This window comes from Amblyomma americanum, chromosome 1 (genome assembly GCF_052857255.1).
Source record: "Amblyomma americanum isolate KBUSLIRL-KWMA chromosome 1, ASM5285725v1, whole genome shotgun sequence".
NCBI lineage: Eukaryota > Metazoa > Arthropoda > Arachnida > Ixodida > Ixodidae > Amblyomma > Amblyomma americanum.
Window position 1 is genome coordinate 69,851,018 of NC_135497.1, and position 23,281 is coordinate 69,874,298.

At 48.0% G+C, this 23,281-nt stretch overlaps 1 protein-coding gene across 1 annotated transcript in view; it reads left to right on the forward strand.

The window, feature by feature from the left end:
* Positions 1-23,281, forward strand: part of LOC144112973 (lateral signaling target protein 2 homolog) — a 49,435-nt gene that overhangs the window by 15,321 nt on the left and 10,833 nt on the right. Inside the window, exons 2-10 of the mRNA XM_077645827.1 lie at positions 13,688-13,834; positions 13,902-14,033; positions 14,099-14,248; positions 15,259-15,311; positions 15,386-15,475; positions 15,836-15,925; positions 18,301-18,402; positions 19,726-20,427; positions 20,495-20,655. Coding sequence (XP_077501953.1) covers positions 13,688-13,834; positions 13,902-14,033; positions 14,099-14,248; positions 15,259-15,311; positions 15,386-15,475; positions 15,836-15,925; positions 18,301-18,402; positions 19,726-20,427; positions 20,495-20,655 — 1,627 coding nt within the window. The remainder of the gene's footprint in view (positions 1-13,687; positions 13,835-13,901; positions 14,034-14,098; positions 14,249-15,258; positions 15,312-15,385; positions 15,476-15,835; positions 15,926-18,300; positions 18,403-19,725; positions 20,428-20,494; positions 20,656-23,281) is intronic.

Here is a 23,281-nt window from a genome sequence, read left to right on the forward strand (position 1 = left end):
GCAGCAGATTACAGCATGCCTCCCATCGGGTTGTGTGGCCTGCGCTTTATTACTGTGGCCTGCTTGACCAGAAGTTATTTTCGTCAGACGTACGTCGTAAGTTTTGTATTCTCCGGCGTGTGAACTATGACGAGGGCTGGGAATTAACGCCGTTATCGAGTAGCAACACTGAAATTCAGATCATGTAAACCACTCGGAACTGGGTTTCGTAGTCATTCCGCGGTTTGCTTTGTGGAATCTCAACGGAACGTACAGACGGCGGGTGTTTTCCGCCGTGAGTGTTCCCAGCTTCTCTACGGCGATGTTTCCTGGAGGTTATTTCCAGCGGCGCCCGCGACCCCCATTGCTTTCGCCGCCTGGCGCACTCGCAGCCGTTGCACTTATCCCTGGAAGATGCACGCTTATTCCCCTGAAATGTCCACATCGAACGCCGTTAGTCATCGCGCAGTTTATTTGGCGATACCTCATGGGTGTCGTTCTGTTTGCCGTGGTTCCTGCTCTGCATGCCGACGTTGCAAAGGCTAACTTTCGCGCGTCGTACGGTCGGCGTGGAACAAAAACACCCTTTCACTTCTCTCTGCTTTGACTGTCGGGCGAAACGAGGAAGTGAACTCTCGACGATCCGCCGCTACGGGGAAGGATATTGACCGATGTTTTTTTTTTTTCTAACAAACTGTCATCGGGGGCGCCGATATTTTTTCGTACTTGACTGGCAGGCCGGGTCAGTGCACAGCTGTGCTTCACGGTATCGGGAGCTGAACGTCACTGTGCCGGTGCGCCGTCGTTTGTGACAACGCTTCGAGCTGACAGTATTTTTTTTCTTGCCTCTCAACAAAGGCCTGGGCATGTCGTCATCAGCCGGAAGTGTTTTGCAAACAGTGAGGGGCTTCTGCGCGTATAATCGGATAAAACTCAAGAACGACTGTCGGGTGTAGCGTTGTTTTGACTGCGGCCTTTTTTTTTTTTTTTCCCCCGTGGTATGCGGCGTCGCTTATTGGCCGTGGACAATGTCCAATTTCGACGGCGGGTCTGCGCACAGCGTAAACGAAAGGACGCACTTACGAACTTTAGTATATTCGAGTTCGCCCTAGGAATTAAGTTGTAGCTTTATGCGAATTAGGGCAAGTGTTACGCACGCAGAAAAATGCACGACCCTCCGCCCGTGGGCATCGCGAGCCCCCGGCCTTTGCTTTTGGATTACTAGATGCTCCTGCGCGTTTTCTGTTTTTGTTGGGACGTTTTCCGTTTTTGTTCTGGGAATTATTTTAGGCCACGTAGTCGTGTAGTTTAGGTAACTGGGACATGAAGGGGAACGGCCATTTTGCGCGCAACGAATTCGGTCGTTTCTGCACTGAAGTTGGAAATGCGTTGTGCGTATTATTCGTCCAGAGGAAAACTGGTCAGAACACTTCATGGTTCTGGAGTAATCATTGGTTGAATGTCGAGCGTGTGCTTCCTTCCTTATTGTCGCTGTCTTTACCAGCGCTAGAGAGATCCGCGGGAGAACAGCAGCCGCCTGAACTCGAATTGGTTGGTTTGGTTTTTTTTTTTTGGGGGGGGGGGGGGGAGGAAATGGCGCAGTATCTGTCTCATATATCGTTGGACACCTGAACCGCGCCGTAAGGGAAGGGATAAAGGAGGGAGTGAAAGAAGAAAGGAAGAATAGGTACCGTAGTGGAGGGCTCCGGAATAATTTCGACCACCTGGGGATCTTTAACGTGCACTGACATCGCACAGCACACGGGCGCCTTAGCGTTTTTCCTCCATAAAAACGCAGCCGCCGCGGTCGGGTTCGAACCCGGGAACTCCGGATCAGTAGTCGAGCGCCCTAACCACTGAGCCACCGCGGCGGGGCAACTAGAATTCGACACATGGAGGCTTTGAGTTCGGGCGGCAGGTTGTACTCGTCATCTTTCAGTTACCTTCGCCTCAACACGGCATTTCTGTATGTTTCTGCGTTGCTTGGAAGTGATTGATCGGCCAGGCTGTAACCGAAGTGCCGCAACTAGTTAGCGTTACGAGGCGCATTACTATAGTCTGTCGGCACAGGCGGCGACATTGTGATCGCCAACGGCCAAGTTCGCTACTTGTTCAGCGCAGCATATGGCACTCGTTCGTTTTTTTGTTCCGTCACTTTATGTAGATGGTGGATGTCAGGAGCGTCCCCTTCCGTACTGGGTGCTGGCGGGTGCCCCCATTAAGGCATGGACAGCACCATCTGCCCGAAAAACGTTCTCTTGGAACAGAAGCCATGGGCGTAACTTTTCTTGCGCGCTGATTTTATTTACTTAGAGCGAAAGCTCTACTTCACGACCAAAGCTGCAAAAGCCGGGCCATCGCTGAAGCCTCGACCTTGAATTAATTAATTATGGCCGCGACTGGGATTAGAACCCGCGGCGGCGCGAACAGATCAGCTTCGCTGCCCACAGCTCTAGAGCACTGTGCTATCGCCGCAGCCTATCACGCCTCGTGTTAAACTGCAACGCTCTATCGCGCTGTGCATTGCACGTCGTCGTCTTCAAGGCCGCCGCGGTGGCTGAGTGGTTATGGTGCTCGGCTGCTGACACGAAAGACGCGGGTTCGATCCCGGCCGCGGCGGGCGAATTTCGATGGAGGCGAAATTCTAGAGGCCCGAGTACTGTGCGATGTCAGTGCACCCCAGGTGGTCGAAATCATCCGGAGCCCTTCTCTACGGCGTCCCTCATAGCCTGAGTCGCTTTGGGACGTTAAACCCCCGTAAATTTCCATAAACCGAACCGTCGTCTTCATCAGCTTCCATCTGCGGTGCGAACAGATCAGATCAGCTCAGAGCTTAACCTGAGTCAAATATCGTCGCCAGACGTGCCGACGACCCAGCCAGCGCCTCCTCTATTTTTACAAATAGAGGAGGCGCTGACCCAGCAAAGCAAAGCCGTGATCCAATTAGGCTGAACACACGCTTTCGCACGTCTACTCGGTTTAACTGTACGTTAAAACCCTACTATTTTTTTTTCGAACTGCTGCAACGTCTAACTTTAGGCATCGTAATCACGCATAATTCGTTATTAGTATTTGTAGTCTTGTTAAATCAGATCAGCTTAACCTCGGCCAGATTAACCCAAGTCTAATATATCGTCGCCAGACATGCCGACGACGTACCTTTTTGTTTCCTTGTCAGTTCGCGTATATTCTTCAGTTGTTGAAAAAAAAAAGAGAGAGAGAACGCGTGATTTCGCGTCGTGTGGGTGGCATTTTTTTTCTGTCCGGACACAGGGCCAAAAAACGCCCGAGTTATGGTTCCCGAGCTGGGCGCTCTTGGAGGCGTGCATCACGCGTGTGACGACAGGCCGTGATCAGTGTGATGGCCCCGAGTAAGGCGCGGTTTCACTCGGCACGTGCAGGTCGCGCTCTTGTCATCCGCTAGTGAAGCGAACCTTGACTCGTTGTTATGAGCGGCGGTTGTGCAGTTACCTCACCAAACTGTATGGGATGCGCTTGGTTAACGCGTTCCGCTGGCTTCGTTATTTGCAGTATGGGCGCGCAAGCTTCGTCGGATGTCGCAATAGGGTCGCGGGTTATCTGCCCTCCTACTGTAATGTTTGTAAAAGATTATTGCCTTTTATACGGTGAAGGAGAGGTGTTGTCCCGTTTGCTGAAGGCCGATCCAACAACACCGGGGTCAGGACTGCTGTGGCAGAATCGCTAAAGGGTGCGGACGACCTTCGCAGCTTCTAAAGGGCGGAGCGCTGACGTCCGCCACGGTTAGCCGCGCGGGCTTATTCTGCGCGGGCAAGTTATGACGGGCGTTGCTTTGCACGCGCTCTTGGTTGCAAGCTGATTTTGCCGCCGTTAATGTGCGTGTGTGCTCCATTCCTGTATTTATGCTGGCCGGGGCTTGAACCGCAAGCGTTTCTACCGGTCGAAATTAGAGCACGCTTTTTTTTTTTTACTAAAAGGTGAGTGCAAATCAAAGGCGAGCTTACAAATAATGGGACAGAGCCAGTAGTGACTGTTAAATGAGGTATCCCGACAAGAGGTTCAAGGAACTGATGCCGCAGCCATGCTTGTTTAGCTGGTGCAGCCGCGGTTTCTATGCGGCGGGCGCATTGTTTGGTCAGTTAGTGGACAGGCGTCGCTCTCATTTAGCGGCCATGAAGCGTGCAACGGTCCACCCTGCATCGGCTCTAAAAAAGTTGCGTGAGTCAGGCTTGGGCAGAATAGAGAAAAGGCTCGTCGTACGTCTCCACCTTCATTAGTCTCCCTGTATCTCTGGAGCTGCTCTTTCTTTTTTGTTGCAGTTGAGGTACCTCTTTGCCTCCATTGCACGCAGCGGCGCCGTCTGCTTCGCCTTAGGATTTTTTCTTTTTCTGCGCCCTGCGAATGAGTGTCGGAAAAAAATGCAGGCGACATATTCGGGGCGTAACAGCAGCCCCAGCTGCGCACTGATCAGAATCAGTGGGGACCCTTTTCTCTACTTCTTTCTGTCCTCATGTACTGTACTCAGTTTCCTTCAGTTTCCTTGTGCATGTGAATGTGTCGCCGCGGTCCCCAGTGTTCCAACTTAGCCCCACCGCCTGGCACAGCAGGAACCGGCGATCCGAAGCTGTTTCCGAGCTGCGCGCATTTACGTTGTCGGTGCATATGTGGAGCGGGGAGTCCTCCTCTGCAGGACCCATCTACTCTCTGACTTTCAATAGCGCCAACATTTGTAAGTGTCTGCTTCGTCGTGCTGCGATCCTAGATTGCACGGTGGCATGCACTGGAGACTGGGCCGAACTGTCGCATTTACCGGGTCGTTACACTGCGCGGATTGCAGCCCAACTTGATCTGCTGCGTTTCGCCGGTGTGGCCTGGTCTCGACGTGCCAGTAGTCGTGCAGCGACCAAGAATAAAATCGCTTGATGAGCTCGTTCTTGTTGTACGTCGATCGTTGCTAGTCTCTTCGCTTGTCAAGGTTCCCCCCCCCCCCCCCCCCCCATGTGCGAGCGGCCACGGGGGCAATGATAATTTTCGTTAACTTAGTCACTTTACGGGACCTCTTGTGATGCGTAAGCAAGTAATCGGCAACCAGCGACGCTGTGCAAGCGTATGTCAGTGAAAATGTAAAGAAAAGGAGAAAAGTCGTCAGTATATGAAATGTGTAGGAATGCGTGTTCCTTGACACGCATAGGGTATTCTTCCCCTTTTGCCATGTTTTAAATGTGATGCCGGCACTTGGAGTGCCTTCTTCAGACTGGAAAGGGCACCTGCAAAAGCGACCATAGCATATTTTCGAGAGGTTTGTTAAATCTGTTTTCGTTTGTATGGCCGCCCGCCGCGGTGGCTGAGTGACTAAGATCGCTCGGCTACTGAGCCGGAGGACCCGGGTTCAATCCCGGCCGCGTTTCGGCAGAGGCGAAACACCCGTGTGCTGTGCGATGTCGGCGCACGTTAGGGAACCCCGGGGGATGTAAACTGACCAGAGCTCTCCACTACGGCGTCGTTCATAGCTTCCCACGTGCCGCGTCGGGACGCTAAGCCCCGCAGTCTACCGGGCCGACCGAGTACCCCACCACGTCCGCGTCTTTGCATTGGCTCCCAAAGATGGCAAGAACCAACGAGGGCGCTGAATCGCGCGATCCCGGGCAGATGTGAGAAGGGGGAGAGCTGTTTTCGATTGTCTGTAGAGGTGGGTGCATTGTTCCCGTGCGGATAAGTTGCAGCCTGGTAGGTTGGTTTAATTTTTTTTAAAGTGAGCTTTGCTGTTAATTACCTGCGGAGTGTTGCGAGGAATCTTGATAGTTCAGAAAACACTTGTTCTAAAGCGCGCGGAGGGCAGCCTGCAATGCCCAGGCGATGCTGCCATTATTCCACTGCTCGCCTAAAAACTGCTTCGGCCGCGACAAACGCGCGAGGTCACATTCTGAATGATGAGAGGCCTGCTGATAGCATTCCTTGCCTAGGTGCTCTTGACGTCTCCCAGTTAGCTGACGCACGCCACCTGTGATTTGGGCAGAACGCGGAAGCTCATGCCAATAGGCTCAGGCAGATTGCATGGAAAACCACTACAGGCGCGCCTAAAAAATGCTTGCTCCTCTCGCTAGGCGGCGCTGCAATGGACACGAGAAAATATCTATGATAATTGTAAGGGAAGCTCTTTGTTGTTTGAGGCCAGGACGGGAGTTTTGCGGACTAAGACATATAGAGTCAGGTACCACCAGATAGACACGTTGCGGGCGGAGAGGAGGAGGAAACGGCTGAACACTTGATACTTTTCTGTAAAGGGCTTAACCCTACAGTGGAAAGCAGCGGGGTTGATTTATCCAAGGTATTGGGGTTTAAGCACAGTGAAGGGAAAGTAGATCTAAAGCGGGTAGAAGTAACCAGGCGAAGGTTATCTGACTGGTGGCTAAAATCAAGACAAGAGTAAAATTTCATAAATCATGGCTAGGTGGCTTGAGCCACCGCCCGATTTAAAGGGTTCAGCCGTATCCATCCATCCATCCATCCATCCATCCATCCATCCGTCCGTCCGTCCGTCCGTCCGTCCGTCCGTCCGTCCGTCCGTCCGTCCGTCCGTCCGTCCGTCCGTCCGTCGAGCTTCATCGTAGGTTGCCTGTGCAGGTCCCTCCCTCCAATACAAAGGTTGAGCATTCTATTAATGTTTACTCCGTAATTATATCTGACTAGCACACTTTTTCTGTTTTCTGACTAGGGTTTCCTTTCGGTGTATAACGTGCCCAGAACGGTAGAGAAATGCAAGCTTGTTGTTCTCGTCAATATTGTAGGGACCTGTACAAGCGTTCCAATTAGGAGCGCTGGCTCGCTGCAGCACCGGGAATCGACCGAATCGTTCCTACTCCTGGCACAGTACGTCCGCGATGTGCTGGGCAAGGAGGGGTAATCACCTTTCACTGGGACCATGAACTTGTTCTTTCTCCCTTTCTTTGCAATACCTACCCCCCCCCCCCCTTTCCCAATGCTATTTATGGCTCTGGCAGGTCGCCATAAAAGAGTGTAGACACCTGATTTTTGGCTGCGTGTTATCTTCTTTGTAATGATGCGCAAGACCGTAGTGTACATACATGGATCACCACTTGCTTGGAAGTTGCCTACGACCGCTAAATTTATAGTTAACTTTGTCTCGTGCTGTTTCCGTTTTATCAGCCGAAGGATGGCTGTGAAGTCAAAAGGTACACGCGAGGCGGTATACTCGCTGCCGGATCGTTTTAATTCACTAAACACGAAAGCTATAGTCGGATACAACTTAAGTCTGCAGTGAAGCTCCGCCCACATTCGGGACTGGCGCACAGGATTCTTCCACGACAAAAATGTAGGCCGTTGTTAAAACTTCTCTTGTCACCTAAACAAGAAGCTAACCATGAGAAAAAAGTTATAAGCTCTAGAATTTTGATACCTGGCTTGTTTAATAAAGTCAAATATTAAAAAAGCTGATTTCGTTCACTTTTGTGACTGGCTAGCGGAGTAATACAGTACGCCGCGGACCGTGCAGTTTTTTTAAGTTGTATCCTACTGTAGTCTGCCTCAAGAGCTCTAACGACAAAGAATGAAGCAGCAGCGATTATATTGCAGTTTTTTATGCCTCACGTGACCTAGACGGATCTTTGACGTCACCGTTCTGTTGAAGCCTAAGCCGAAAAATTGGATAACTTTTTTAGCGGTCGTAGGCGAATACCACGTGGTGATCCATGTGTAATTGTCTTACGCATCATTGAAAAGAAGAAAACATGCAACCAAGATTAGGAGTTCATACTCGTTTAACTACTGGTTTGAAAGACGTTGTTCGGGGCGTTATTGCGCGCGTCTTTGTCGAAAGTGAGGCAATTGGCGCGATTTTCTCTGTACGCCATGTTGAGCTCTGCTCGGCGTTCAGCCGTGACGCAGAGCTTTTCTCGCGAAACTTCGCACCTTGAACGGGCACGTTCGTCAGCACAGCGATCGCGCTCGCATGGCAACAGCGAGTGTGCGCCCTTCGGCCTGTAATTTTGCGCTGCACCTGGTCTGTTGCGAACCGCCTGACGCAGGAAGTACATTGTGTCGACGACCACAGAGTGCGTTGCCTCAGGCTGTTCATAAGGGCGAGTTGGTCGAGCTATGGCGAGGAACGGTGACGAACACCGGAAAGAAATGCGGAGCGCGGCGCCTATCCCAGCAGTTTTTTTTTCTCTCTCTCTCCTTGTCTCCGTGTTTAGCGCGGCGTTTTCGGTGAACGAGAGACTGCTTTGTTGCCTTCAAAGGAAATGCGTGCTGAATGTTGCGCCACATCAGCGCATTTCGTGGAGGGGGTCTTTGAGCATGCCTCTCCCTTTCGCGTCGACGATTGGGGCGATCTCGGCGTGTGGGCGCTTTTCTTTGGGCCGCGAACGTGGTGAGCATGAGCTCGTGGGATCGAATCTGTCCACGGCGGCCGCATTTGCGTAGAGGCCAAATGCACAAAACTGAACCCTGGTAGGTCGAAATTAATCCGGAGTCCCATACTGCGGAACTTTTTTTCCCCTCTGCGCCATTTCGCTCGCCACGGTGGGGAGTCCGTGTGGAACATGTGCAGCAGCCGCGGGGGTGGGTGTACCAGTCGCTGAAAACGGCCTGCTGCTTGGCTGGTACTTAGACGAGTCCGTTGTTCGCCAGTTGCGCTAAAACTGAAGGCACGCACGTATTTGCGCGTGTCGAAAACGCTGTTCGTTTGAATGCCAGAGAGGATATAGAAATTCAGCTGGAAGCTTGATTTCGGAACAGTCGCCCAGGTTCGCTCGACCCTCACGCTGCAGGGGAACGGGGAGCAGGGCCAACCGGTGCGGCGTTGGTGGCGCGCCGTTCCGTCGTACCTGCCGCTATTCAAATGCGCTCGCGCAATGCTGCGCTTCCTCATTGTGGCCCCGATGCTCTTTGCCACTAGTCCCCTATGGCACTCGCTTGTGCAAGAAGGGCCAACTCTGCAAATGGTACCGGCACTGACTCAGCGCGCATGCGTGCAGTTTCCTTCGTGGCCTTAAAGGGGGGAGGCCACTTATAAATTAAGTCTTTAAATCAAGTCAGGATTGTAAATTTTATTTTGTCTGATAGAGCAGGTTTTATTTACCTTGTCATGTTGTTTAAAATGCAAACAACTGTGCTGTTCATTTTTTAAATTCTGTTGTGAAAAAGTGCACTAAAATTGCTTCTCCCGCCAGCTGTGATAAGTAACCTCTGAAATGGTTTGGTTTATGCTTTATGGGGGTTTAAAGTCCCAAAGCGACTCAGGCTATGAGGGACGCCGGAGTGGAGGGCTCCGGAAATTTCGACCGCCTGGGGTTCTTTAACGTGCACTGACATCGCACAGTGCACGGGCCTCTAGAATTTAGCCTCCATCGAAATTCGACCGCCGCGGTCGGGATCGAACCCACGTCTTTCGGGTCAGCAGCCTAGCGCCATAACCACTGAGCCACCGCGGTGGCGTAAGCTTTGAAAACTAAAAAAGCTTTAGCATTTATGTAGCTGTATGTCTACACTATGCAGTGAACTGGGATAAATGTATTGCGATTACTATTAAGGATGTAATATTAGACAAGCTGAACACAATAAACAAAAATGACCTAGTTTGATTACACCTATTCAAACAGTGAGCTGTAATGTCAAAACTTTTGTATATATTTTATTTGTCCTAGTTCATTGCATGTCCCTCTTTGCTAGGAATAGGCGCATAAAAATAATTAAAAAATATTCATTCACAAAAAGTTGGCAGTGCTCGCCTTATATGTTCAGCAAAAAGCTGTTTTGAGAAAAACGAAGGTGAAGTTTTCAAACAATGTTAAAGGGATAAAAATAATTACGTGTAAGGAAGAAATGCACGATACTCAAATCTCTGGGGCACCCCTAAGTCGCAGGTCTGCGTTTGCTTGGATTACTGCTCGTCTCTTCTTTCTTTATTGCTTTAGGGGGTCACCCGATGGACATTAAGCCCTTTTTATCCATTGGTAATCTTTGGTGATGCAAGCCTTCTTGAATAATTCGGTGGTTCTATGCGAGCACTGTCCTTGCAGTATCCATATTATGACTACTTCCAAAGTTCGGTATAAGTGACCTAAAGCGTCATGCAAGTTGGGAGCGCGCTAAATGACCAGCACGTTCAAGCACTTATTCGCATGTCGTATTTTGCTGTGTAAACACTTAGGAGTCCGTCTGAGCACGGACCGCTGACTAAAGCTTTGACATTATTATTGATCTCGTTTCGGAAGGCCCCTTTTGTGCGCATAACTGCCTTGACCCAGTGCTTGAGATCTCTCTAATCCACATAAGCCATCTGAACCAAGTGGCGCGCAAGCCGTGCCTTTGATGCTCGCATGTAGAGGTACAGTGAAGGCGACTGGTTGGTGCGGCTTGATTATTTCATTGCAGTCCTTCCACGTTAGTTTGTATGACGATGCAGTAGCAGATCTGTAGCTGACCAACCAAGACGTCAGCTTTCCTTTTCCACTGACTTCACATACTGTTGTCAAGCTTCGCACATTCCGTTTGGGGCTGTTCTTAGGTAATATATGTACCTAAACAAGTGTAAGGATAGCAGATGGAATAAGACACGTTAAAAATATATAAGGAGAAATATTTACTCTAGCAAAGTTAAACTGCCAACATTAGAGACAAAAACCACTTAGTTCCGGTTTCAAAATACAGGCGTAAGGACGCTACAACTGGCTATAACTTCCAAATGAAACGAGGCACGGGTGTAATTTCTTTTTGCTACATATTTAAGGATGCTTATGGACCTTTAAAACAAAGTAGAAAATCGTTGTTTTGAAGAGAAAAAAAGAGAATGTCGCCTCCCGCCCTAAAGGGACTATGCAATAAATTAATTGAGATTACGTAAAGCAGACGAGAGCTAGGCATTCGATCACTCGTCACCCCAGTGCAAGAAATTTTGAGCTAGCATCAACAACAGTGAAGATATAGACGATTAAAAATTACGCTCCTCCTCTCCCCCCTCAACTCGTACGCGAGGATCACCAGAAAAAAAAATAAAGAAAACAGCTCTGGGACTGGACCCCGCCCATGAATACGTCATCCGCTGACGTTTTTTGCAACTTCCGGTTATCGCTCCTAGCCCCCCAGCAGCAGCGTCGGCGGCTTGGCGGCATCTCTCCGGTCTCTTCGCCTTCCTGGATTGCGGCGCGCGTCGGGTTTCTTTGCTCGTCATCTGCGGTAATTAGCAGTAATAAACCCGGACCTCGAGGTGCGACTGCTCGCTTTTACGGCCGCGATGGGCATCGAGCCCTATGCGTGCGCACGAAGAGCCGTGCGAGTGGCTCCGGAACTCCCTACAAGAGGAGGCGGCGGCAGAGGAAAATTGAAACCATATGCGCGAAGGCAATGCCCTGGCTCGCGCTTGCCAGAGAGGGTCGCGCGGAGGCACGAGCAGGCGATTTTCATGGCTACCGGAAGTGTGCCCGTGACGTCGTGGCTGCCGTGGCTCCAGCGAATGAGAGCGTGCAGTGGCCTGGCGACGTCATGGGTACAGTGACGTCTTTTTTTTCACGATTTTAGTTCCAAAATCGGTCGCTACGAGCACACCAATCGGCCCGCGAATTTAAAAAAAAAAAACGGTTGTTAAAAGTTCATAATAAATTGCCGGCTCAGTTCTGAAGACTCATACTTGGTGTGAATGCATCTCAACATCATTTCTAAGCATTGAAAACATTTACAAGTGACTTTTTATTCATTGCATAGTCCCTTTAAGGACAGTTCACTGGCCCGCCATCGCTTTGCTTCTGTCAAGTCCTTTTTTTATCTGTATGGATGGATGGACGGACGGACGGACAGGTGGGTGGATGGGTGACGGAAGCTGCTGTTTGAGTGGGTTTGTAGGCAGGCTACGGCCATTCATAGATTCGTCCATTTCAAATTCGTGGTAAGGCTGGTGTGAACAACTCTTAGCGTTGTGTGTTGGGTTATCTGGGCCTTACACCACTGCGGTGTGGTGTGGACTGCGCCGGATCGGGTCGGCGGGCGCCTTTTCTCCGCTCTTCAGTCTCGGGCGGCACGCGCGAAAGCGAGACGCGCTTTCTCGCAAAGTAGCAGATATGTCTCTAAATCTCTCCAACGGGCACTGAACAGGTCTCACTAGCCTTGGCACACGCAGTCCTCTCTCGGGGCGGCATGGAAGAAACCGTGACCGGCTCGGAAGAGGCCTCGTTGCGTCACGATGAGGTATTGCGCAGCCTCCGACATCCGTGCCCTTTATCCGGCTCGAATCGAAACGGGTCGCCTGCGCGGCACTGATCAGGCACGCGCGTGCGCTGCCAAGGTTGCGCCGGCCGGCACGGCGGCGCTGCTTTCATTCGGGGCTGCCTGCGCTGATCTCGGCCGGACGGCCGTTGGTGGCGCAGGCAGGATCGCGTGGTTATGTTTGACATTATGCGCGCAGTCATATCCGAGGCAGGGTGCCGAGGGTCAGCCGGTTGCGTCTGTTTCGGCCCCTCGTTGTTCGCCCGGGCGACTGCCACCCTGGCGGTGGCGACTTCTCGCGCGCTGGCCCCAGCAGGTCTGCTAGTTCATGGACTGGGCTGAAGATTTGGCGCTTTGAACGGCGTAATGCAATGAGCCGGCTGCGTGTGAACGGCCTCCGGTTGTGAACGTTGTACAGCGAAATAACATTGACGCAGATAAATCGGGCGTTCATGCTTGCGGAGAAATTGTGAAAATTCGTGTTAACGATAAATAACCTCGAGTAACAAACACAATGTACTGTACGCAGGTATGGGGCTGGGACTTGCCCACGCGGTGCGGTGTGCCGAACGGCGCCGGCGGGCCGCATGGGCGGCCTGTCGCAACGCCAGAGGTTCCGCCGCTCGCCGGCGATGGTCGGCCCAGGGGGACCGGTTGGCCTGCTTTTCAGAGTTCCACTGACCTGGCGCCACTTCCGCGCGTTCCGCAAGGTCGCACGGGTCCACTTTGTCACGCGCCCGTTTCGCGGTGCTACGGTCGGCGTTGCACTGTCCTCCGAAAATAAGAGGGGAGGAGAGCAGCCTGGGGGGAGGGACTTCGTTATCAGCAGGCCTGGAGCCGCGTGCTGTTCTTCCGCATAGCGTCGTCTGTGGCAGCGGCGATGGCACGGCTTAGCAACGCGTGTTTGCATTTCTTGCCCGATATGGCGACCCACAAACAAGTTACCAAAATCTGGCCCCTGTTCACTCCCTTACTAATTGCCCTGTCTTTGTAACTGAGCGCCAGAAGCTTTTACAGTAGTTCCAGCATATGGTTGAACCTATGCCTCACTGAAGTACTTCCGCCCCTCTTGCAGACTTTCTATTCTTTCTAAATGGAATCATTTTCCTACATGCTGTACATGTTGCAATGATTTGTTAGCCATGGCTCCGTTATGACGCATCTTGTGTAGTGGCACATTTTGCAACAGCACTCCATTCTTCATGAAAAAGGGTATTGTATAGCATGGTTTGTCTCCTTCAAGAGCGGAAGCATTTGTTTCTTGACAAATATATAGCCTAGCTATGGGATGTTAAACCCCCCATTAACCATAAACCATCTTCACCTAGTGCAGCAGAATTTGGATTATGCGGCTGCAAGCATATACCCTAACAGCTTCATGTCTTCCATTGCAAACATGAATTGGATTCCTCTTGCTTGGTTGCTGTTACTGTGCAATTTCTCTGGCATGTGTTGTTCAATGAATGAATATGGCTGAAGTGTGTTGGCAAATTCTGCTTTCCATTTGCAGAAGGAGGATAATTCAGCCCTAGCTCAGTTCTATTGGGCTGATCAGGAGCTTAATCTTGTGGCTACAGAATTGGACAGCTTTGACGGCCGGAAGGACCCAGATAGATGCTCCGCCCTGATCAACCAGCTTCGCGTCTGCCAAGACAGAGTAAGGCACTGTTGTCCTGTTCTATTTGAGTCATGTGCAATAATTTTTTTGCACTTAATTATCGCAGGTCTTGGGGATTTGCCATGATATCATGAATGAAGCTATCCCTGATACTCGGGCAGACCGAGATTTCCGTGCCAAGTTTCCTGATGATGTGCTGCAAGAAAACATGTCGGGCCTTCTGTGGTTTGGTGCTGAGGTATGAGAGTTTGCAAGGAAGGTTGTGTGATCAGGTTGTAAGGGCATTGTCTTAATCAATTGCAGTGTCTGGCTGCCGGCTCAAACATCATGAACAGAGAAGTGGAGAGCTCACAGATGCGACCATTGGCAAGGGCACTCACCAGGTCTTTGGACAATGTTCGTTGCCTTTTACGTGAACAGTGCCTTCGCAATCCACATGAGTATCCAGAGAAGGTAGGCATTGGCATGGCATGCCATATTACAATACAGTAGGAAATGTGATGCTTTAGCTTGCATGTAGAGCATCAAGCAAGGCAATTCATTAGTAAAGGTCAGTGCTGCATCATTGGTATTCTTCTGGTGCTTATGAAGCACATACTCCAAATGGTTGATGTACTGGTAACTACTTCGAAATTCTTTCTTGAAAAATTTTCTTGACAGGATGCCAAGCAGTGATAGCCGATAGGGTGCTTTCACTGTGTTAACAGTGTGTATGTAGGCATCTCTATGTGTTACCTCCTGGCCGATGAGAATAAGGCTCATAATCTGTGGTCTGTTGCACATTGGAGCAGTTGTGATGCTTTCGTTTGCTGTAAGCAAGCTTTTATTATAAGTGGACTGTTTTAAGTGGATCGGGTTGTAACGGCTAAAGAAGATTGCTATGGGGAACTTTGGAGCAAACTTAATAATAATGCCATTTCCTGAACTGTTCATAACAAATAGTAGAGCACTGTAGGTGCCCAAAAGAAATTTTTGTCTTTGTCATCTCTATGAATTGCACACACAAAGCATAGCAAAGTTTAACTGCATCGTCCCTGATATGAGCTCATTGTTCCAAAAACACTTGTTCAGTTTTATGTATTTTTGCATTAGTTTACGTATGTGAGGAAATTCCAGTGCCTCACAAGCTCAGTTCTTTCATACCTGTGCCACATTTTTCATTAACAACAAACAGTCTGTATGTACCTTCTCAGAAAAGTGATGACCAATTCAAAGCTGTTGAAGTCTGTTAGCCTTCTGTATGGAGCAGAGTGCGAAATTGTGTAGTAGTTCTTGTTTCATTGTAGCTTTTATCTGCAGGGTCATAAATGTGAGCATTAAACATGTTCTGATTAATCTGATGTTTCATGCAGGAAACTTTGCAAAAAAAAAAAAGCGATTCCCACCAGCTGGTTCACAACTTGTTTAAACATCTTATATTGTCACGTTTTAATTTTTGCTTTGATAATTTTTTTTTTCCACAGCTGAAAGAAGCACTGAAGACATTTGATAGACTTTTTGCTGAATTTGAATTGAGGTAACCATCTTCAGCATTTTTAAAATAATTTTCGTGGTCATTTCTTTGAATGCTTATTTTTTAAATCTTTACAGCTATGTGAGTGCTATGGTACCTGTGAAGTCTGCCAAGGAGTACCATTTGCAGCAGCAAGTTGTGGTGCTATTTTCTGAGACACTGCAAAGGTTTGTTTTTGTACAGCTTCATAGCATGGTGACGGGTTGCATGCACATAAGCAGGAAGCTGTACCCTGGAACTGTTCAGATTACAGAATTTAAAGTCTTAAATTTCATTAGGGTTTATACCCTTGCTTCTAAAAATTGTTAGGAGCTAATGTCGCAATTTGGAAAGTGCCCATGTCTTGTGCATTATGTACTACTTCACAAGTGTTCTGTGAAGGTGCGCTTGGCAATGCCTGCAAAGCATCTAATGGCTAATGCCATCATAATGCCATGATGTTGTGTTATATTCTTCTTCGTAGAAAAGTATGCTATTTTGTTTGCAAATGTTGGCAATATATTTACAAATTGTGCTTGAAATTTCAGAGCAATCAAGGTAAAGCTCGTGCCCCAGGAGATGGTGGACACTTACGACCCAGCACTCATGTTTACCATTCCCAGGCTAGCCATTGTTGCGTAAGTTTATGTCAAAGCAGAAAGGAAGCATAGGCATATTGCAAACAGGGTCCGTGTGAGTCCTTGAAAAATTTGGAAGACCCTCGAATATGAAAAATTTGTTTTCAAGAACCTAGAGAGTATTGAAATTTCTGTGGCTCCTCTAAAAAAACCCTTGAATTTCTAGTGCATTAAATGGTGCATCATTTTTTTCTTAATGATAGGTGTAACGTTAAGAAACACAAATAGAGCAGGAGTGGGTCAGGAAGCAAATACGAGTTCCATGTAATGCAAAGAGAAGATAATGAATGGTCCCTTGGGGTAACTAAGTGAATTCCTAGAGAAGGCAAGCGTAGCAGGGGGTGGCAGAAAGTCAGGTGGGCAGATGAAATTTGAAAGTTTGCAGCAATAAGCTAGCTGCAGCTGGCAGAGGGCAGGGTCAATTGGCGGGATATGTGATAGGCCTTTGTCGTGCATTTGACATGGTTTTTCATCTGGAAGTCATCCACAAGTCCACATAGGTCATTACAGATTGGTGATGATGAAAAAAAGCAAGCCGCAAAAGGACACTTCCGCCCAACTTTTTTTTTTTTCGTTTAAAAATAAAGGTGGTGCAAAGAATTCCTATGCTGGTACTTAGCAAGCTGTCGAATCTGTGTTAGTGGCTGAGTTCCAGTGCACGCGCATATAGGTATTAATACCTTTTCGCACTAATATTTATGTGCTGTGTTGTCAATGTAACCAGTGATTTTCAGCCATTTGCGGAATGATCCAGGAAACATTTCTTTAAATGTCTCCTAGCTAGGGTACTTAGGTTTCGGCATCATTGCTGCTACTACCCTCTGACCTACTTCAGCCGCATCCAATTTGGTCAGAATGAGTATAGCTACTCGATCTGGCGACACCCTATGAGCAGTAATGTAAACAAACCCCTGGGTTATCAAGCAATTTTTCAAACTGCTAAAACAGCAAACTTTATAAAGTGGTAGCATCACATCTTTTAGGGGTTGTAACAAAATCCGCCGCTGCTCAATGATTATGAACTCCTGGAGATAAGTTCTTAGTACAGAGAACTGTGGAGAGGTAAGTTGTTGTTCATTCTGAGCCAAGGGCATGAGAGCATGTCGCAAGGATTCAGCATTAATAAGGAATATACAGTGGACAATTTGAGAGGAATTTCTTGCATATCACAGCAGATTGTCTGATGTTGTGGACAGAGCAGATGGCATTCGTTCTCCAGATCACAAATGAATTGTGGTGTTCCGTGGCTTCTGCAAGGCATCATTATTGTGCTTTTTTGGGAGCTTGAAATAAGCAGGAGGCCAAGCGTGCAAAGAACCAGATGTATAAAAAGCATTGTCTAGGTGAAGTTGATTTGACGACCAAAAAAAAATGATGGCAGCTTTTCAGAGCTGGATGAGTTTTAGAGGCTTCTGTTACTGAACAGAAGCTACTAGTGATTTTACATGGATGATAAAGACCAACTGTTTGATGTACACTGTTAAGGGAATACAAGCACCAACTTTTTGGATGCATATATTTTTCTTTGGAGTGATGAGAAGGACAATGGTAGATAAGTTACGACATGGAATTCACCTATGGTAGCTGAATAATTTGTAATCGAATTCTTTTTCTCATGTCATTTCAGTGTTGTTTTCAAAAACCAAAATGCAGCTTTGACGTACAAGACATATTCAGGTTGCGTGAGGCATGCAAAAACATATAATCACTGCTTGTTAATTTTTGTCATTCCAACTCTTACAGCAGGCTTGCTTAAGAGGTGATGTGAATTAAAATGAAAAAAGCAGTGACCATACTGCAGTTATTGCATGTCTCGCATGACCTAAACGCATCTTGTATGTCGTAGCTGTCGTTTGACCGTTGAAACCGAAACGGAAACATCATGAGAGAGATAACTAAGTTATAATTTACCACTTGTTGATGCAATCTACGTGACCTTTTATCTGCTGTGCATCATTCTAAATAGAGAAAACACAACTAAAATTTGCTGTCGACATCAATGTTGAGCTGGAAAAAGAGGAAGCTGAGCTTTCATGAAAGCTCCGGCTCAAGAGCAGCTTAGCTTGTGTGGTTTGGTAAAAGTGCCTTGTGCACTTGTGCAAGTTACATTTGTGATATGTAGAAAATAGTTTTGATAAGCCGCTATGTTTTTTCATCCTTGAAAAAAATATAGCTGAATTTCGTAGCTCAGAACCAGCATGAACCCTGAGTCAATTGATAATGCTAATTTGACTGGAATATTACTTATTACTGCAACTGGAGTCAGTTCATAAAATGTAGCCATACTATGCAACGTTTGTGTATGCTTGAGCTGTATATTGCAAATTTTAAAAATTTGCCTTCCATGTTACTCATGACGCAACCTTTTTTACCAGTGGGTTGCTGCTGTTTCCTGATGGTCCCTTGAATGTCGACAAGGATTCCTCAAGCCTTTCGGAGTTATTTCGGCCATTCTACAGTCTTCTATGCAAAATCCGGTTGGTGTCTAGTTATTCGTGTTGCTGTGTGCTTACTTGGAACCTTGATATATTGTTTGCTTCATGATAATTGCAGATGAGATGGTGCTCATATGAATTAATATAGTCTTGTTCATGCAAAACTGCTGTTAGGTAGGTTCTTTAAAGGGGCTCTGAAAGGGGGCTCTCAATAAAGTTGCGGTATCTCTAGGATCTTAAAGGACGCCACTTCACAAATATCCTCTTGCAAGAATTTTTTAAATGCGTTTTGTGGAAGCTGAGTTATCTGTAGTTAAAAGTTGAATTTCCATGTATGGAAATATTGGCGCTGCTCTGGAGCCTTCCCCTATGGCATCGGCCGCCGTGGTGGCTGAGTGGTTACGGCACTCGGCTGCCGGCCCGAATGACGCGGGTTCGATCCTGGCCGCGGCGGTTGAATTTCGATGGAGGCGAAATTCTAGAGGCCCGTTTACTGTGCAATGTCAGTGCACGTTAAAGAACCCCAGGTGGTCGGAATTTCCGGAGCCCTTCACTACGGCGTCTCTTATAGCCCGAGTCGCTTTGGGGCGTTAAACCCCCATAAACCAAACCAATCCCCTATGGCATCGCTTATAGCTCATTTGCAGCTTTAGGATCTTAAAGGACGCCACTTCACAAATATCCTCTTGCAAGAATTTTTTAAATGCGTTTTGTGGAAGCTGAGTTATCTGTAGTTAAAAGTTGAATTTCCATGTATTTGCGCCTTTCCCTCTCCTCATCAGTTTGCACGCTGAAATATTGGCGCTGCTCTGGAGCCTTCCCCTATGGCATCGGCCGCCGTGGTGGCTGAGTGGTTACGGCACTCGGCTGCCGGCCCGAATGACGCGGGTTCGATCCTGGCCGCGGCGGTTGAATTTCGATGGAGGCGAAATTCTAGAGGCCCGTTTACTGTGCAATGTCAGTGCACGTTAAAGAACCCCAGGTGGTCGGAATTTCCGGAGCCCTTCACTACGGCGTCTCTTATAGCCCGAGTCGCTTTGGGGCGTTAAACCCCCATAAACCAAACCAATCCCCTATGGCATCGCTTATAGCTCATTTGCAGCTTTAGGGCTTTAGACCTCGCATACCACACTAGATGTACTGCACTACATAGAAGTCATCTATTTATGATATTTTACTAATTATTGAATGGGTTTTCTGTCATTTAATTGTAGACTGACATGCTGCGAGTATTACAAATGATGCCCTCAAGTGGTAGTACTGGAACTTTTGATAAGGATAAAGAGGATATATTAATTTTTTTTAATTGGCTGTTAGACATGCTTGGCTGCTTCGTCAGTTCATTTAGTCTTCATTTCCTTTCAGTGAGCTGCTGTGGACTTTGTCAAGAGAAGAGCTTTGGCTTTTAGAAAAAACGTTGTGCCAGCTGGAAGAACCTAGAACATCTGTCACCTCGGAGCAGTGCTCATTTGGTGTGGACGATTATGCTGCACTGGACTCTGATGTCTATATCAACCTTTTTTATCGAAATTACAACAGCTGTAAACAGTTTATTGAAGACTTCTACAACCACAACTTTGCTGCACCCTCAGAGAGTGCGCCAATCTTGCAATTCCAAAAGCGCATCCGCAGCCTTGGTCTGGAGTCTAAGGAGCTCCCAGCTGTGAAGCGTTGCAGTCCATTGGCTCCAAAAGTTGTGGCAGCTTCACAAAGCCCATCACTGAATGCCACTTTATCCCCACTGTGCAAACAACCAAGTGCAGCTGACAGTGAAAGTAGTGAGAGCTATGATTCGGACGACAGTGTGCTGTCGGAGAGCTGGTGGCCTCTCTTCAGTGACACCCTGCAGGCGGGGGCATCGGGAGGCCAACCTGTGGAGCAGCCACAACAGCAGCCAAGACAGAGCCCTTGCTTCAGCAGGCCTTCTAAGGCACCCAGTTTCTCTGACCGAATGCCAGTAGTGCCACAAATACGACGGCTGCAGAACGAGGAGCATTCCCTGCCGTCCCCATGCTCAAGTTGCAAAAGCCTCTCAAGCCTCTCCAGTGCCGAATGGGAATGCATGAGGTATGCTTTTCTTGAGGTTGCACCAGAGATGAACCTGATTGTGTTCTTTCCCCTTTTCACTCTTTAGTTACCAAAGCACAGACACCAGTTCCTACAACTCTGATTGCCATGATGATGAAGAAATAGCACTGGCTCTACAGGCTGTGGAGATTGCATTTCGTAATGAAGCTCGTTCTCGGTTCAAGAGCAGCGATGACCTTATTCATAGGCTCTTCGTGGGCATTTCTGGTGAGTTAATCATGTTCTGTTATTGCGGCACTGTATGTACTTTAATTATAAGCGTGCAAGAAGTAATAAATGTGATTGGTTTTCAAGTTCTCTTGATTCAGGCTCAGAATAACCACTCATCCATTATAATTTTATTTCATCTTTCAAGCATGACAATGTACCTAGAGCCTGTCATTCATGGGTAAAACTTGATTGGTACTCGAAAATATGGGTCCGAGAAAATATTTTGCTAGCTCGAAACACTGTGCACAGTGCACGGAAACTAGCAGATATCTAGAGCATATTGTAGAGAGCTGCTTTCTGAGGGGGCTTAAGCCATCTTTAATGTAGTGGGTTTCAGGTGGCTGCTGTGATGTTGAACGGATACAGTGGAGACCACTTATAACTTAACCGCTTATAGTGCAGGACCGGATATAATGCAGTTCTTGTCAGCCACCAGTCTGCCTCCCATAGGACTCAATGTAAAGTCGTACAACTTAATATGCTGTCACTCGAAGTGAAATACTGGTTTTAATGCAGTTTTGAAATCCGCTCGGTGACCGCACGAAACTGCGAGTGCGCTTCCCTGCGTGCTAACCAGGGGGGCTTCGGAGGCGTGCTTCCGCTTACTCCGTTAACAAACGCAACAAAAAATTACGCGGTGGTTGATGGTGCCTCAAAAAACTATGCTTTAGCATACCGCGCGCAGCGCAACCACCTTCACAGAGTTGCGCATGCGCTGGTAATAAGCGCATGTGCAGTTCCGCGGCAATGGTTGCAGTATGCTAAACCTAATCTAAGCATGCAGTGGGCTTGGTGGGTTGCTTTTTGTTAAGTGATAAATACGCTTCTGAAGGGAAAGCTACCCATCTGGCGTGTATTTTGAAATGAAAAAAAAATTGCTTTAGTTGCCGTGAGGAACCGCTTATATTGCGGATTTTCGCGGTCCCCGCAACATACGTTATAAGCGGTCTACACTGTATTTTCATACTGTACACGCAGAGACAGGCAGCTGTAGTGTAGGCACATAGCGATGTAATGTATGCAAGGAAATACCAGCATTGAACTAAAAAAAAGTGCCTGATTTAATAAAGAAATGATAAGGAGAAAAGTATTTTATGACCTGCATCACAGCAGACGTATTAATGATTATTTTCACTGGCAAAAACAATGCAAAAAACCCGAATAATTAAATCATTTTTCAGAAAACCTGATTTGTACCAGATTTACACTTTTAGAAACTGTGCCTGGTTTCGGCGCTGTTCGGAATTCCGACAAAAAATGAAATCCGAAAACTAAGTGCCCTAACTATACCTAACAGGTGATGCAGTTGATAAATGAGATAGTTGCAGAGCAGTTGCTAATCGTATGACCTAGGTTTTGCTGTTGGTAAGCGAACTAGTGCATTTGGCTTGGTTGGGTGACATCACTTGTTGGATAAGTCTGCTTGCAACAGGCATTTCCTCCTGAAGCTAGCGTTTCATTCAATGTCTTTTGCCCCGCTAAAACCAGCAATGGATGTAATGGATGTGGCCAGCATTTGTTTGGCTTTGTGTGATTAGAACTGTTTACAGTGCAGCCTGTAGATTTCTTTGCCCATTACTGCAAAGCATTGAAGTATTGCAAGTTGTTTGCCTGCTTGCACATGATAAATCGCAACTCATGCTGCAAGAAATTGCATGTGCCCATTGTCAGTAACCAGGCCGAGTAGTGTATGAAAGAAATACTGGTCACCAGCATATTCAGCTGTGCAAAGGTGGTTTATAGGCATTGTCAGCATTGAATGAAACACAGACAGGAAAACACAAGAAAACAAAATATCAGCTGCTGGAGAGGAAACACGGGGAGGGTCCACTGCCACTTTTATGCAGCAGCCTTTGTGCCACAGAAGTGAAAATCAAATGCTCTGGGATTCAGTCTCCCTAAAATAAAGTATTGCTTGCCTCATTTTACCTGTCTTGTTCAAATTTGATTGAGAGAAGGAAGGACGTCGCTTCCAAAGAGCTTGAAAAACCCAGTGTCGCTATGGGTGCGAAACCTCGTATTTCGACGAAAATCAGGCTGTAAGAAGCAGCTAGGCTGTACATTGCGAAGGGTTCAATTTATCGAGTGACGAGGTCGTCGCGTGCGTTACCGCGACCGTGGTAAGCACAGCTTCTGCTAATCGAAATGATGCATGAGCTTCGTAGGCTGGTTTTTGGACAGCTGTAGTCCTTGGCTCGATGACAGCTACTACGAAGACGAGTCGTGGTCGCCATCGATACTGCAGGAGCAACGGCGCGCCGTGTCCTCGCTGCACTCTTAGTACTAAAACAGCGGCCAAGTTCCACTGATGGGCTTTGGCGCAAGCTAATCTTGCACTTGCAGCCGCCGCGGTGGCTCAGTGGTTATGGCGCTCGGCTGCTGGCCCGAAAGACGCGGGTTCGATCCCGGCCGTGGCGGTCGAATTTCGGTGGGGGCGAAATTCTAGAGGCCCATGTACTGTGTGACGTCAGTGCACGTTAAAGAACCCCGGGTGGTCAAAATTTCCGGAGCCCTTCACTACGGCGTCCCTCATAGCCCGAGTCGCTTTGGGACGTTAAACAGCCATCAACCAACCGATGCTGACAGTACATGCAACTCGTACCTCACATAGCTAATGCAGCTG